Raw genomic sequence first — 14,036 nt, forward strand, 5'->3', positions numbered from 1 at the left:
ATGTGACAAGACATGGTAATAAAAAACATTCCCCGGAAATAAATACCTTTCAAATGTGTACTTTAAATACAATATAACTTGCTTAGGATAAAAGCATCTGAAAAATGCATGAATGTAAATGCAATGTAAAACAAAAATGTTTTGGGTTACCTGATTCTGCATGTCTGTAAAATGGACAGCTGGCTGTATGATGATTCTGCATCTGATGGTCAGCATCCAGTTTGTGCTTGGAGAAATCTCCTGTAACAGACAGTGTCACAACACCCTTTTAGTGTTACTATAGTTTATGATCAGAAAAGACAACTACTGTACAGTAATAAAATCTACATTTTTAATAAAATAAACATTTATAATATTTATTAGCAAAACTTGCTATATTAATATATTGCTAGCCCGTTACTCTCTTTAAAAAGTTAACCTGTTCTGCAAGTCAGTGGAGAACAGCAGCCTGTGGCTAATTTAGTAACGTTAACATTAACTTAGTTAAATTGATGAAAGGGGAAGCTCACCTGTTGTTTGCACCGCGACGACGGCAATCACCAGAAAAGACTCTAATACACCTCCGATGCAGACGACATGACCACGAGACCACAAACTTGAAAATAAAACACAAAAGATGCAGTTAACCGCGGTGTTCAGTTTTACCTCAGTGTTTCATGTTAGCGCGCTGTTTATGTCACGTCTGTCACTGAAGGGACCGTCTATAAAGTTACATACGACATTCATACACACATTTCTTACTTAAACATCATTTGAAGAGAATTACCTTGCCAGCTATAAAGAGGCAGCGTTTAAAAGATATTATGCTGCTCTGTGACTAACGTTAAATTTGTCAACTTCGGCTTACTGACATTATTAGCTTACCAGTTCATTATCGTCGATACTATGGCAGTCATTCACAGAAGAAGATCCAAAATGCACCTCCGCGCTCCGACGTTACAGACGACATCCAGACCAGAAACTTGAAAATGACAAGCAAAAGAAGGGCTTGAAAATACAGTTTAAAATCTCCACAGAAACAGTGGTGTTGCTTAACGCACTTTACCTCAGTATTTCACCTCAGTTTGCTGTTAAGCTTGAGTAAGGGCTCGTCAGACGAACTAACTTGCATTAAAGGGCAGCCGAATATACAAACGTGTTTCTCAGTTTAAATAAAGTTTATTTCGACTAATATAGGTCACCTTAATTTACTCACCAGTCCATGTTTTCACCGTTATGGCGGCGCCCCGGCCGCCAGTCAGAAAAAAAAGGCTACCGACATGAAAAACACGATGAATATTGTTAGTTTGCTGTTAACAAGTGAAAACAAATTAAAATTGTTCAGTTTTTCATAAAACAGAAATAATATACTAACCTTTTTGTCGAGTTATTGATGCAACATTTCTCTTTTGTCCTTTTTACCGCCACTTCCTCTCAACAGGAGAAAAAAAAATCTCCCTTGCCATTGGTCAATTTTTCGCGGGCAAGTTCACTACTGTAAACGGATTTACAGTAGTGGAGAATTACAGTAGTGATCATATATTTTCCCATAATCCTTTGCAGTTTACAGTAAAATACTGTATATACATTTTACAGTATCTTACTGTAGATATTACAGTAAAATACTGTTCAAATTACAAAAATCGGTTACAGTGTACCTAGTACGCCTTCCTCCATGTTTGCAACATCTGCACAAAGTCGATCAGTTGCTCAAAGATCTTACCTTTGGAGAAGACTGTTGATTTTACACTCAAAGAATCGAAGTATTACTACTTAGAAATTAAAATAACTTTAGAATGCATTGCATTGCTAGCCCCCTCCAACACTTACCAACAATAATAATGATAAATGCTGACTAATAATTAATGATATTTTTAGTTAAACAAGCTTTTTTTTTTTCTTCAATGAAGTAGTGAATAAATGCATACGCTTATGAAAATGTTATATTTTATTTACTGACAAGATCAGGAAACATGAATAAATTCTCGCCTGCTCTTTTATGAATACTAATTCGGACAGACTTATTCGCTCGCCTACTGCTTTCCCCTACTATATAGTGGAGAAGTAGGCGATTTCGGACGTAGCCTCAGTAAAGGCTGACTGCAGTCTATAGCTGATTCTGGACAATCTAGAATTGTAAGTGGACTATTATCACCAACACCAGGATTGAAGAGAGGAAGGACTGATCCAGAGAATCTGGTGCTGATGGTCAGGAGATGTTTCCTCTCTTTGACGTTGTAAAATGACAGCTGACCGTCATCATAATCTAACAGAACTCCCAGTCGTTCAGGTCTCGGTGTCAGTGAGAGTTTAACTGGTGGATCAGTGTTGGTGTGAAAGCCATTAGGACCGTCTGAACACAAGAACCAGAAACCATTTGATGGAGTTAAAACAGATCTGTCTTTCATAAGAATTTGTTTCACCACACCAATTAACCAGTAGCTTTTAGGAGGTGCATTTTCTTGTGCCAGCTCTACCTCCCAATAGTGACGACCAGAGGTGAATGTTTGGGCTCCAGATGCACATAATTCATATTGAAATCCCTCTCCAGTGTGATTATATTCTGGACCATCCCTCGTGATTTTACAGTCAGTAGAAACCATCAGATCTTGATGTGAATGCTCACGGTCAATACTGATCTCAACTGTGAGCATAAAAAAAGCAAATAAGTAACAATTATTGATCCTCATGTATATGAGATATTTATTACACAACTCTTAAGTCTGATCGGAGATATATATATATATATATACCAAAATGATGTCATACCTGCATGTTTCTTCAGTTCTTCTATATTTACGTCTCCAACAACTAAAAAAAAGTCAAATAACAAATTGAGAGGAAAAATAATATAATATATGTAATATAATATATGTGACCGTCTGAATGTCGAAGCAGATGTTTCTGTGCATACTAAATCATACTAATCACATTATGCTCTGGGTGATTATTATTATAAAACATTATGTCTGCAATTGTTAGTAAAAATAAACAGTGGGGTCAAATATTAATCTACACCTGAAAATAAACACAGTTGTAGAATTCTTGATCACTTCTATTCTATTGTGTATTATTTTTACAGATCAGATTTTCTTGCTTCCATTTAAACAAGATGCTCTTTATGCTGATAAAATAGCAATAGTAAAAATACAAACCAAGCATTTTCACATCGCTGGATGTCCCTGTATGAAATAAACTGGTTAAATAAACATTTGATATAAAATGTTCTTGCTGTAAAATGACAGTGTTGGTTTATTTTTAACTTGTGTGAGGATATTTCCATTCTAAAATACCCTTTTAAACCATTTCCACTCATATATTCAACATTTCACCCAGATGCACCAAATTCATTTTTTTTATTAAGCTACAACATACATTTAGTGAGTCACTTCAGTAGCTCTCAGCTCTTATAAATGTAGAACAAACAAAAATCTTCAAATACCTTCCTTTGTCAGTTTCTCAATCGCTTCCTCCTCACAAACTAAAATGAGAGAATTTTAATAGCAAGGTTTAATTATCACTGTGCTTCACAAATACTCCAGACTTGAGTCTGAATTTCAAAAGACAGAATCTCAGTTAAATGCTTGAAATATTTAATTTGACAGACGATTTTTTTTTTCCACATTAATGTTTGATTATTAGTAATGACACCAAGTAATAATAAATGCACTTCATGTCACTTACTTTCTTTAGCTGGTTTCTTTCCTGCAAAACAGATCAGAAATATCTAAACATGAGATGCTCGGTAAAAACCTGCTAAAAACCACATCTTTATAAACTTTTAACCAGATTGGACCTGTTAGTTTGTGTCTGTGTTTGTAGAGGATCAACCAAACTAAGAAGCGCAATGAGAACAATGAAGAAAAGAGCCTTCCATGGACCTGATGAATCTGAGAAAGAACTGCACTCTGGAGTAAAATATACAAATCATAATCAAGCTTTAAAAAATAAAGTCATGAAATTTCATTTGCATTAGTTCTCATGTTGATGCATTCTTTTAAAAATAAAGGTGCTTCACGATGCCATAGAAGAACCCTTTTTGTCTAAATGGTTCCATAAAGAACCTTTAACATCTGAAGAACCTTTCTGTTTTACAAAAGGTTCTTTGTGGTGAAAGAAGGTTCTTCAGATTATAAAACGTAAGTTCTTTAAAGAACCTTTGACTGAATGGTTCTTTGTGGAACCAAAAATGTGTGAAGCACCTTTATTTTTAAGAGTGTATGTTCAAACCAGTTTTGGCTTCATGATGATGACACTGACAGACAGAGACAAAAAAATGACATACAGTGTGATAGAATTCAGTCTGTATTTGTTTAATATGAACTGTAAACGTTTATTAGTTCTTTGTTCATATAATTATTTAACTTTTTTTAAATGCATATTTAAAGCCATGTTTTGTCATTGCAATTAGTATCATAGTGACCAACAGTGAGGTTAAATCACCTTCCATGTCTAAACACATTCTGTAATCCAGTGCAATAACATAAAATAGAAACTGATAGGATGACATTTGAGTCACTCGATAAATAAATACATTTGTGAAATCCGCTGTTTGTGGATTTATTAAATCAAATAAAGACTATAATTTACTTAAGAAAAAAAGATGTTCTTAACAACATCGTAATGAACGAACAATATATCAGGTATTGCAGTTATGAACTTATAAGAAATTTCTTAATTCTTTAGAAGATTTTCGTGAATCTGGCCCCTGGATCCTTTAATAGGGAAGACACTTTTTGCATTTCCTTTAGTTTCTCAGAAACTGTTGTATCAGAAAGCCGAAATGATAATATACGAATGATAATATACGTACAATTTACACTTAAATAGACAAAGTGAAATGCTGCAACCGTCCCCACAATAGGGGACAGTTGCAACATTCAATAAAATGATGAAATCATTCTTAAATATCATTTTGCAATTTCTTTATTTTATTTGTGCACAGTCATTGTCTTTAATAAGGTAAATTGGCTGTAAAAAACAAAGAATAGTAAATGAAAAACATTGTTAAGTAACAAGTAGATTTTTATACCTATTTACTTAAAAAAAGTAGAGATACCTAACTATAGGTATCTAAAGGGGTTCATTAGTATTATCATTATAAAATTACAATTATGTAATTTTATGGAAAGCTTTTAAATCAATGTTGTGCTAAGGGACAGCATTTTGGGACGGTTTCAACAGTGTGTTGCAACTGTCCCTACAGTGATAGCCATGATAAACATTGGTATATTAGCTTGACAACATATCATTGACACATGCTAGCTATGCCTATTAGAAGCTCAGAAAGCACTGATTAAAATGTTATGTTTCCACAGTGTGTCACACAAACAACTTTGACACTATGACCAAAAATCTCATCTTTAAAAAAATTACTTTTTACTAAGAAAATGATTTTTGGTTGAAGGACTGATCACATGTGGCTGATTTCTTCCAGGAGGTATGAGGGGCCAATAAAGCAAGTGCAGTATGAATATCATCTCTGTATCTTATTCCTGCTTGAAGAAATAAGCCTTGTTGCAACTGTCCCCACCCACTTTTCCCCCCCAAAATGGTACAGTAACACTAGATAAAGATACAAGATAGCCTACATTTTTTGTTGTAACTATGGACTATACTTTGACAGGACTAATGTAAGTATTCACCACAAAGCTTACACTGCACCTGAGAAAAAACGGATTTTATTTTAGTTTTTTTTTTTCAGCAGTAAGAAAAAAGGGTTTTAAAACTTTTTGTAGAACCACAGTTATATCTCATATGAGAAATGTAAGACCTTAGATTACATGTATACACGTTATTTATATTTTAAAAAATGACTTAATTTTTTCCTTCAGACTGGGGTTATTCAAATAGTGTATTCCTGCAATACAGGAAGCTATATTTTTTTTTTAATGTATTAGCAGTTCATACTATTTTATAGCACTTGGTATTCAATTCTATTATTTTTAAGAAATTGTTAGTTGTTTAGTTGTATACACTTAATTATTGAGCTAATCAACTCATAACCCTACCTATTGGTAACCTTCTTAAAATATTTAACCTAGCTTATTTAAATATGTTCTATATATATATTTTGCTTTTCAATTCAGTTTTCTTGGATTTTATTTTTAAATGCAGAGATAGTATGTTAAAAGCACATATGTGACCCTGGAGCACAAAACCAGTCTTAAGTCGCTGGGGTATATTTGTAGCAATAGCCAAAAATACATTGCATGGGTCAAAATTTTAGATTTTTCTTTTATGCCAAAAATCATTAAGAAATTAAGTAAAGTTCATGTTCCATGAAGATTTTTTGTAAAATTCCTACTGTAAACATATCAAAATGTAATTTTTGATTTGTAATATGCATTGTTAAGAACCTAATTTGGACAACTTTAAAGGTGATTTTCTCAGTCTTTTTGATTTTTTTGCATCCTCAGATTTCTGATTTCAAATAGATGTATCTCAGTCAAATATTGTCCTATCCTAACAAACCATACATCAATAGAAAGCTTATTTATTGAGCTTTCATATGATGTATACATCTCAGTTTTGTCAAATTTAACCTTATGACTGGTTTTGTGGTCCAGGGTCACATATTAGTTTATATTCATGGTGTCCCAGAATAGCAGAGCTGAGTACACTACGCAGGAACATAGTATTGGGTAAAATGCCCACAGGGGTCATGGATTAATTACTGTAGTTTGTTCTATATATACCAGTTCAAGTGGACTAGGGCTGTCAAACAAAACTTGAACGTCTGTTCTTACCTACAGCCTCACTGTAACAGCCTCACTGTAGGTAAGAACAGAGGTTCGAATAGCTATACTTTAAGCATTTCTGCTACCTCCTTTTCATGCATACATGATGTTGTTTTGTTTATAGTTGTTTAAGCAACTTAATTAATTAGAATAGGTTTATAAACATTATTTTTAAACATTATGCACTTTCACATTTTCACAGATAATCATGTTATTTTATTGCTTAAAATTATTTAATTGAATCAACATGCATTAGTAATATTTTGCTCGATTCGCCCTCGATCAGGAGAGAAGCCAAAAGCATTTTTTCACCCCAACTGAAATTATTCCTCGGCTGGGATCGTTTAGAGTCCTTTGAAGTTGCATTTTATCTGCATTTTGGAAGTTCAAACTCGTGGGCACCATAGAACTCCACTATATGGACTTTAAAGATGTACGTTTCTCAGTTTAATTTGTGGTGATAACGTCAGAAATGGCTATAGTTTAGTAGAACATTGCTGCCATCTACTGGAAATTGAACACTTCAATGCATGTTAGTGAAATGTTCAAACAAAACTATTTTGTGCAGGAACACCAGATGTAATTATTCTTGCTGTTTGTTAAATGTATAATGTGACTTAGGCATCACCTATTTTTTTTTAATATAGTTTTTACAGTTTTATATATTTTTTAAATAAGAAAATGTAGCCTAACACTCCTCCATTTCTCATTAGATGCGCTTTTGAAATATCTGGTTGTGTAGTTTCTGTTTGAACACAATTATTGGTGGAGTTGGCTGCGAGGCAAGGGGCGCCAGACTAGCAAAAGACCACAGTAGTGACACATTATGTATGGGAAATACTTTAGTAAACTACAATTAGAACTGTAGGGAAAAAATGCTTGTTTGTGAGTGTCATAGTATGTCACATTTATGTTGATAAAGAATGGTGATGAAAACGAAGAGAGCGCCATCTACAGACAGGTCAGGAAACGTTCAGTGCACTTAAATCTAGAAATCACACAATCGTGTTCACTGATTAAACGTTAGACGCGGTCATGACGTCAGTATAAGCCCCGGATGTTTATGGTAGTCCGCAATTACATGTGATAATAATACAGCTCCTGAGTAAAGTGTTCATTCATCACTTCGTGTGTTCATTCGTTCACAAATCACATTTTTATAATAGGCTATGTCCTTATTCTGGAATTATTCTGAAAGATCATTCCTCCACAAGATGGCGTCTGGTAATGTGAGCAAGAATAAGAAAAACAAGAAATCAAATGAGGACGCCATGAGGAATGTAAACACCAACCAACCTGCTGAACAACGTCTTTGGACAGGTATCTCACACTCATTCACTTCTGCTCTTGTGTTTGAATCTGTATTGATAATGCTGGTCTGTTGTGTTACATTGAGTTGTGTTCCTCACTCAAAACTATGGTACAACTAGGGTTACCACTTTTAGTACCCTAAAATAAGGGACGCTTTCGGGGGTCATCTCAAAAATGCTGCAGTAAAAAGGTTTCATATGAGTTGTGCATATAATATGGGACGTCCTGAATAAGAACTGATCATTGTTTTTTTCTACTTTTTAGAAATGGGGTCTATATACCCCGTTAAAATGTAATAATGTCCCATATCTCAAAAATGCTGCAGTAAAAAGGTTTCATATGAGTTTTGCATATAATATGGGCCGTCCTGAATAAGAACTGATCATTGTTTTTTTTTTCTACTTATTAGACTCTAAAGACTAATAATGTCCCATTTCTCAGAAAAGAACCGTCAAGTACACCAATAAATAAAACGGATATTAAAGCAGAAATAAATAAGTAAGTAAAAATTCACGAGCATTTTGTAGTATTATCTCTCAGTCCTGGGCGTATATGAAAAGCGCTCTGGAAGCGCGTTCTCTCTGTGTTGTTTCTGAAACTACCGTAATCACTGTAATATGCGCGCGCACTTAAAATCAATCGCGGCTGGCTTGACCGTGTTTTTCTGAACCGCGGCTGGCTTTACCGCAGTGATTATTTGCATTAGACGCTGCTTTAAAAAAATTATAAAAAATACGGGACAAAACCCGTCCCGTATTGATTCAAAACGGGACGCGCAATTTCATTCTCAAATACGGGACGATTCCGTATTTTAAGGGACGGGTGGCAACCCTAGGTACAACTTCCAACTTTATTGGTGCTTTATACCATATTTTATCATATCAAAACAGTCCCAGTCCCCATTACGGAAAAGAGTAGAGTGTTCGAGAAAGATTCATTATCCGCCCAACATTGTAAAAACAATTCACCTCCTCATCTCTGTAAATGAAAGATGAAACGTGCACTAATACATGTACATTCACATTTATTATTTTATTTCCATTGTTTAGTATGAAAAGTAACTACATGATGTTAAGCAGACTGTACTGTACTTTCCCACAAGAGTATCAATATGACCCATATATAGCACTTGATGTTGTTATGTGATTCTGTAGGATTACATTTCTTGACTTTTGTTGAATTGATGGCTTTGAATTCAAGCTGTATATTTTATCAGAGGTCTTCAAACCTGCTCCTGCAAAGTTGAGGTCAAACTTGTTTCAGTATCGACAAGTGTATACCTAAATCACAGGATTTTTCAAGTACAACAAACTTAAGTTTAATTAGATATTCTATTTACTTTGGCAGTTAAACATAAAGTGTTGCACATTGTATCGATGCAGTGATGAATACTTTGCGACTGCATTTTATCACTCATTTACAAGCACCACAATTAAATAGTATCATCTGTTACGTGAACAGACATTCAGAAGCTTAAAGTGCAAAATATTGAAAATCAAAATGCTATACAGTAGTATTTGAGCAACAATGGTCCGGTACTTTATTGGCATCAGTGGTTCCATGAAGGACCTTTAACATCCACAAAACCTTTTAATTCAGCAAAATCTTCGATTTAGTTTAAAAACTTTTACTTAACTCTGAACTGAAATGTTCTTTGTGGAACCAGTAATAGTTCTTCTATGGCATCAGTGTGAAAACACCCTTTTGTAAGCTTTATTTTTAGGAGTGTGCAGAGTTTAGCTCCATCCTCAATCAAACACACCTGCCTGTAATTTCTTTAGTGATCCTAAAGACTTTGGTTAGATTCTTCAGGTGTGTTTATTGGGTTTAGAGCTAAACTCAGAAAAATGAACTTCAATGATTGAGCTGTCCATCTCTGTTCTACACACACTTGAGGTCTTTACAACCACTTTGAACAAATACCAGAAATATGTCACCATCAAACCAATGACCTTGAGATTGTCTAAAGATTAGTGTTTCTGTAGACATACGTCCTGATTTATGTCCAGTTTAAACACACAGCATTGGTCAATCAGGCGTCTGAGCTGTTGTTACTCAGTAAAGGTTGACTGGACTCTTCAGCTGATTCTACAGGTTTTGGACAATCCAGGATTCTAAGCTGACCCTGATCACCAACACCAGGATTGAACAGAGGAACGACTGATCCAGAGAATCTGGTGCTGATGGTCAGGAGATGTTTCCTCTCTGTGACGTTGTAAAATGACAGCTGACCGTCATCATAATCTAACAGAACTCCCAGTCGTTCAGGTCTCGGTGTCAGTGAGAGTTTAACTGGTGGATCAGTGTTAGTGTGAAACCCATTAGGACCGTCTGAACACAAGAACCAGTAACCCTTTGATGGAGTTAAAGCAGATCGGTCGTTTACACAAACATTTCCATCTTTCACTATACCAAATAACCAAGAGTTTTTAGGAGGTGATCTGGAAAATGTCAAATCTACCTCCCAATAGTGACGACCAGAGGTGAATCTTTGGGTTCCATATGCACATAAATCATATGGAAATCCCTCTTCAGTGTGATTATATCCTGGACCATCCCTCATGATTTTACAGTCCCTAATAAGAATCAGGCCTGGATGTAAATGCTCACTGTCAATAGTGACATCAACTGTGAGAAGAAAATGTATAAGCAACAATTAATAATCACTGTGTGTGAGATCATATTTACATATATATGCATGCATAGCTCAGATTATGAAATATATTTATATATAACTTAGATTGCCATACCTGCATGTTTCCTTAGTTCTTCTATATTTATGTCACCTACAAATAAAATAAAGATATTGTTTGAGAGAAACCTACAGCCATAATTAATGTTTACAGTATCAATATGTAACTTATGTTACAGAAGAAGGAATCATCAAATGGTCCCCACCTGACCCCTTCAGGTTTGTCTGAAAAAAATCTATGTGATGGGTAATATGCCCAATAGATCATATACAAAATTTCAGATCTCTGTGCATACTTTTCTTTTTTCTTTTTTTCTTTTTTTTTTTTTTTTTTTTTTTTACAAAAAATCTGTTAAAAAAAAAAAGTTTGTTTTTTACCCCGTTTTGGCATCACAGTCTGAGTGACCATGTTCAGACTGAAATATCTCCAGAACTAGTTGTGCCAGGTCCATGTCATTCATGGGAAATATTGCTCTGAACATTGGTCCATTTTTGGACCTTAATATCTCAACATCCATAAGACTCTATTGTCTGATATCAAAAGATGTGAAAGACATGGTACATATCAGACCATTTACCAAGTTTGATGCTTATACATTGAAAATTGAGGTTTCTATGGACATCTGAAAACCCTTAAAGTAATAGTTTCAAAAATAGTAGAGGGCCAGCATTCAGGTGTAAATTCAGTAACAAAGCTGTGAGTTGTAATTCATGCAGTTCTGGACTAGGACTCTTAGCCCAGAAAATTTCATGGACCTGGCGCAACTAGTTCTGGAGATATTTCAGTCTGAACATGGTCACTCAGACAGTTATGCCAAAACGGGGTAAAAATCAAACAGATTCTTTGTGAAAAAAGTACGCACAGTAGAGATCTGAAATTGTGTATATGATCTGTTGGGCATATTACCCATCACATGGATTTTTTTCAGACAAATCTGAGGAGGTCAGGTGGGGAACTTTTCCAAAATTTGATGATTCCAGCTGGAATGACCCGAAGAATAACAGCAATAATAAGTGAGTAATTGTGTGACAGTGGAAGTGGCTCTTTATTCTGATAAAATGTTTTTCCATGATGCTTTCAGAATGTTTTTCTTCCGCTGTAACATTCGTGTTGATGGTACTAATGTAATAATTAGTGGGTCACAGTCACAGTTCTTATAAAACAGCAAAGAATAAACGTCTTCAAATACCTTCTTTTGTAGTTTCCTCCTCACAATCTGAAATGAGACACAATTTCAATGTAATGTTTCATTTTCAGTGTGCTTCAAAAATAATCCAGAATTTGCAAGTAACTTCTTCAAATACCTCCTTTGTTTGTCGGGTTCTCCATAGTATTCACACAATCTAAAATGACAAAATATTAATGGAAGGTTTAATTATTTGCTTCATAAATACTCCAGACTTTGTACATCATTAAATTACACCAATCCCTTTTAAATACTTCAAATATTTTATTTGCTAGACAAGAGCAGTGTGTGTTGTTTCTGTGTTTTCTCCATATTAATTCTAATTAAATTAATTAATTTGACACAGCATCTTACAAATTTAAGCTCACTTCACGCATATCTAGTCGTGGTAAATACTGAAAAACTGAAGATGAAATCTTTAAAACTTTCGATCAGGTTGTACCTGTTAGTTTGTGTCTGTATTTGTAGAGAATCAGACCAAACAAACCCAGAAGAGCACCAATGAGAACGGTGAAGAAAAGAGCCTTCCATGAACCTGATGGATCTGAAAAAGAAAATCAATTCTGAAGTGAAATATATAAATCATAATTAAATATATGGCAAAATATAAAAATGCACATTAGTGCTCCTGTTCAGTTCATGTATATTCAGACCAGGCTTGGCATCATAATTTTCCTAAAATTAGTTCAATGTCAGCAAGTTCTTTACAAAAACCTACTGGATGACAAAGACTTGAGAATATACTGTTATTGGATCTGAGAAACATCAGTGGAAAGAAAATCATATGAGATTGGACACATGAGGAAGAGAACTATTCTTTTAATGAGGCGCAGATCCATGAAAACACAACGAAGTCTAGTTTTTGACTCACCAGTGATTTGGAGATCTACTACTTTGCTGTCATATGCTTTGACTCCACTAACATCACAGTGAAATGAACCTTCATCCTGAAATGCGAGTTTCTCCAGCCGTAGAGAGACGTCTCCATCCTTCAGTCCACCAGACAAAGAGGTTCGGTTCCTGAAACATTCCTGGATGTCCTGGATCTTCCCATGATTATAGAGGAGAACAGGGTTGCTGAACTCCTCATTACGGTACCAGCGGATCTCCAGAGCTTCAGCGTTCTCAGGAGGAGAGATCCGGCAGGACAGAATCACTGTGGATCCCACATGAGACACTACAGGATCACCAGGAACCACTACAGAGAACGACACTGACAGACACAGATAGACACGCTCAATGAAATATACAGTGCGTTAAACTGTAATCTGTATTTAAAATAAATTTAGTTTATAAAGAAAAATAAATAAAATTGACAAACAGAAAACTTATTGGTTTTAAAGTGAATTGTGTGCTTAATCTCTACACTACTGACTGTATAGACAAGTTCGGGTAGATATAAGCATGTATCCTAAAACATTTTACATGGCTAAACACATTCTGTGTGTAATGTAGTGCATAAAATAGAATTTGATTACATGTTACTCGATAAATATTAATATTTGTTGATCTCATCTGGATTGTGTGGAGCCATAAAACTGAACGAAATCCAAGCGTGTTTGTTTGTCGTGTTCTTACCAGAGGTCTCTATGAGGAGGTTCAGCAGTAAAGCGATAGTAATCGACAACATGCCTGTGGAAATACAGTTGAATTTTGAAATCAAATAAAACTCTGACGGAGATTTTTCCAGAATAAATGACATGAGAGACATAATCGATCGGACTGTCTTATTCGATGAGGAAACAAACTCACCGGAGACTAAATCAGTTTAGAAGAATATGATCCATCAGACGCGTTCAACATAAGAATAGAGTCAAAACAAACGAGAAATGGACGAAAGCGTTTAGAATCAAACATGCTCCGGATTATTCTTCCTGTTTTACTTTCGTTTCTAAAAGACTGCAGAAATGATTACAGGTGTCATCAGATGATGAATACGTCCAAAGGTGGAGTGTGTGTAAGGCTGGAGTAGGCTTATCCTCATACCTGGCAACCCGTTTTTCCCGGCAATTTACCAGTCTATCCCTATTATCCCGTTTAAATTTTTTCCCGTATTTCTCCCGTATTTTTGATCTTTCTATAAAAAATCATACTGGGTGTATTTTATTGAATTTTTTTTTAAATGAG

At 34.9% G+C, this 14,036-nt stretch overlaps 1 protein-coding gene across 1 annotated transcript; it reads right to left on the reverse strand.

Annotated features, from left to right (window-relative positions):
- Positions 1-1,626: 1,626 nt before the first annotated feature.
- On the reverse strand, positions 1,627-13,786 carry LOC141331753 (erythroid membrane-associated protein-like). The gene is made up of 12 exons (XM_073836782.1): positions 13,662-13,786; positions 13,488-13,541; positions 12,781-13,122; positions 12,352-12,453; positions 12,028-12,066; positions 11,913-11,939; positions 10,086-10,658; positions 3,664-3,684; positions 3,422-3,460; positions 2,749-2,790; positions 2,081-2,623; positions 1,627-1,667 (listed from the first exon to the last, which is right to left on the reverse strand). Exons 2-12 carry the CDS (start codon positions 13,537-13,539, stop codon positions 1,627-1,629), a joined length of 1,821 nt encoding a protein of 606 aa, XP_073692883.1. The 5' UTR covers positions 13,540-13,541; positions 13,662-13,786.
- Positions 13,787-14,036: the final 250 nt, after the last annotated feature.

Source organism: Garra rufa, chromosome 3 (assembly GCF_049309525.1).
Source record: "Garra rufa chromosome 3, GarRuf1.0, whole genome shotgun sequence".
Classification (NCBI taxonomy): Eukaryota; Metazoa; Chordata; class Actinopteri; order Cypriniformes; family Cyprinidae; genus Garra; species Garra rufa.

Coding starts and splice junctions, on each gene's coding strand:
- LOC141331753 (XM_073836782.1), bottom strand. CDS start 13,539: ATGTTGTCGATTACTATCGCTTTACTGCTGAACCTCCTCATAGAGACC. Junction 12,454..12,780: donor AGTAGATCTCCAAATCACTG/GTGAGTCAAAAA, acceptor TTTCTTTTTCAG/ATCCATCAGGTTCATGGAAG. Junction 11,940..12,027: donor GAACCCGACAAACAAAGGAG/GTATTTGAAGAA, acceptor GTCTCATTTCAG/ATTGTGAGGAGGAAACTACA.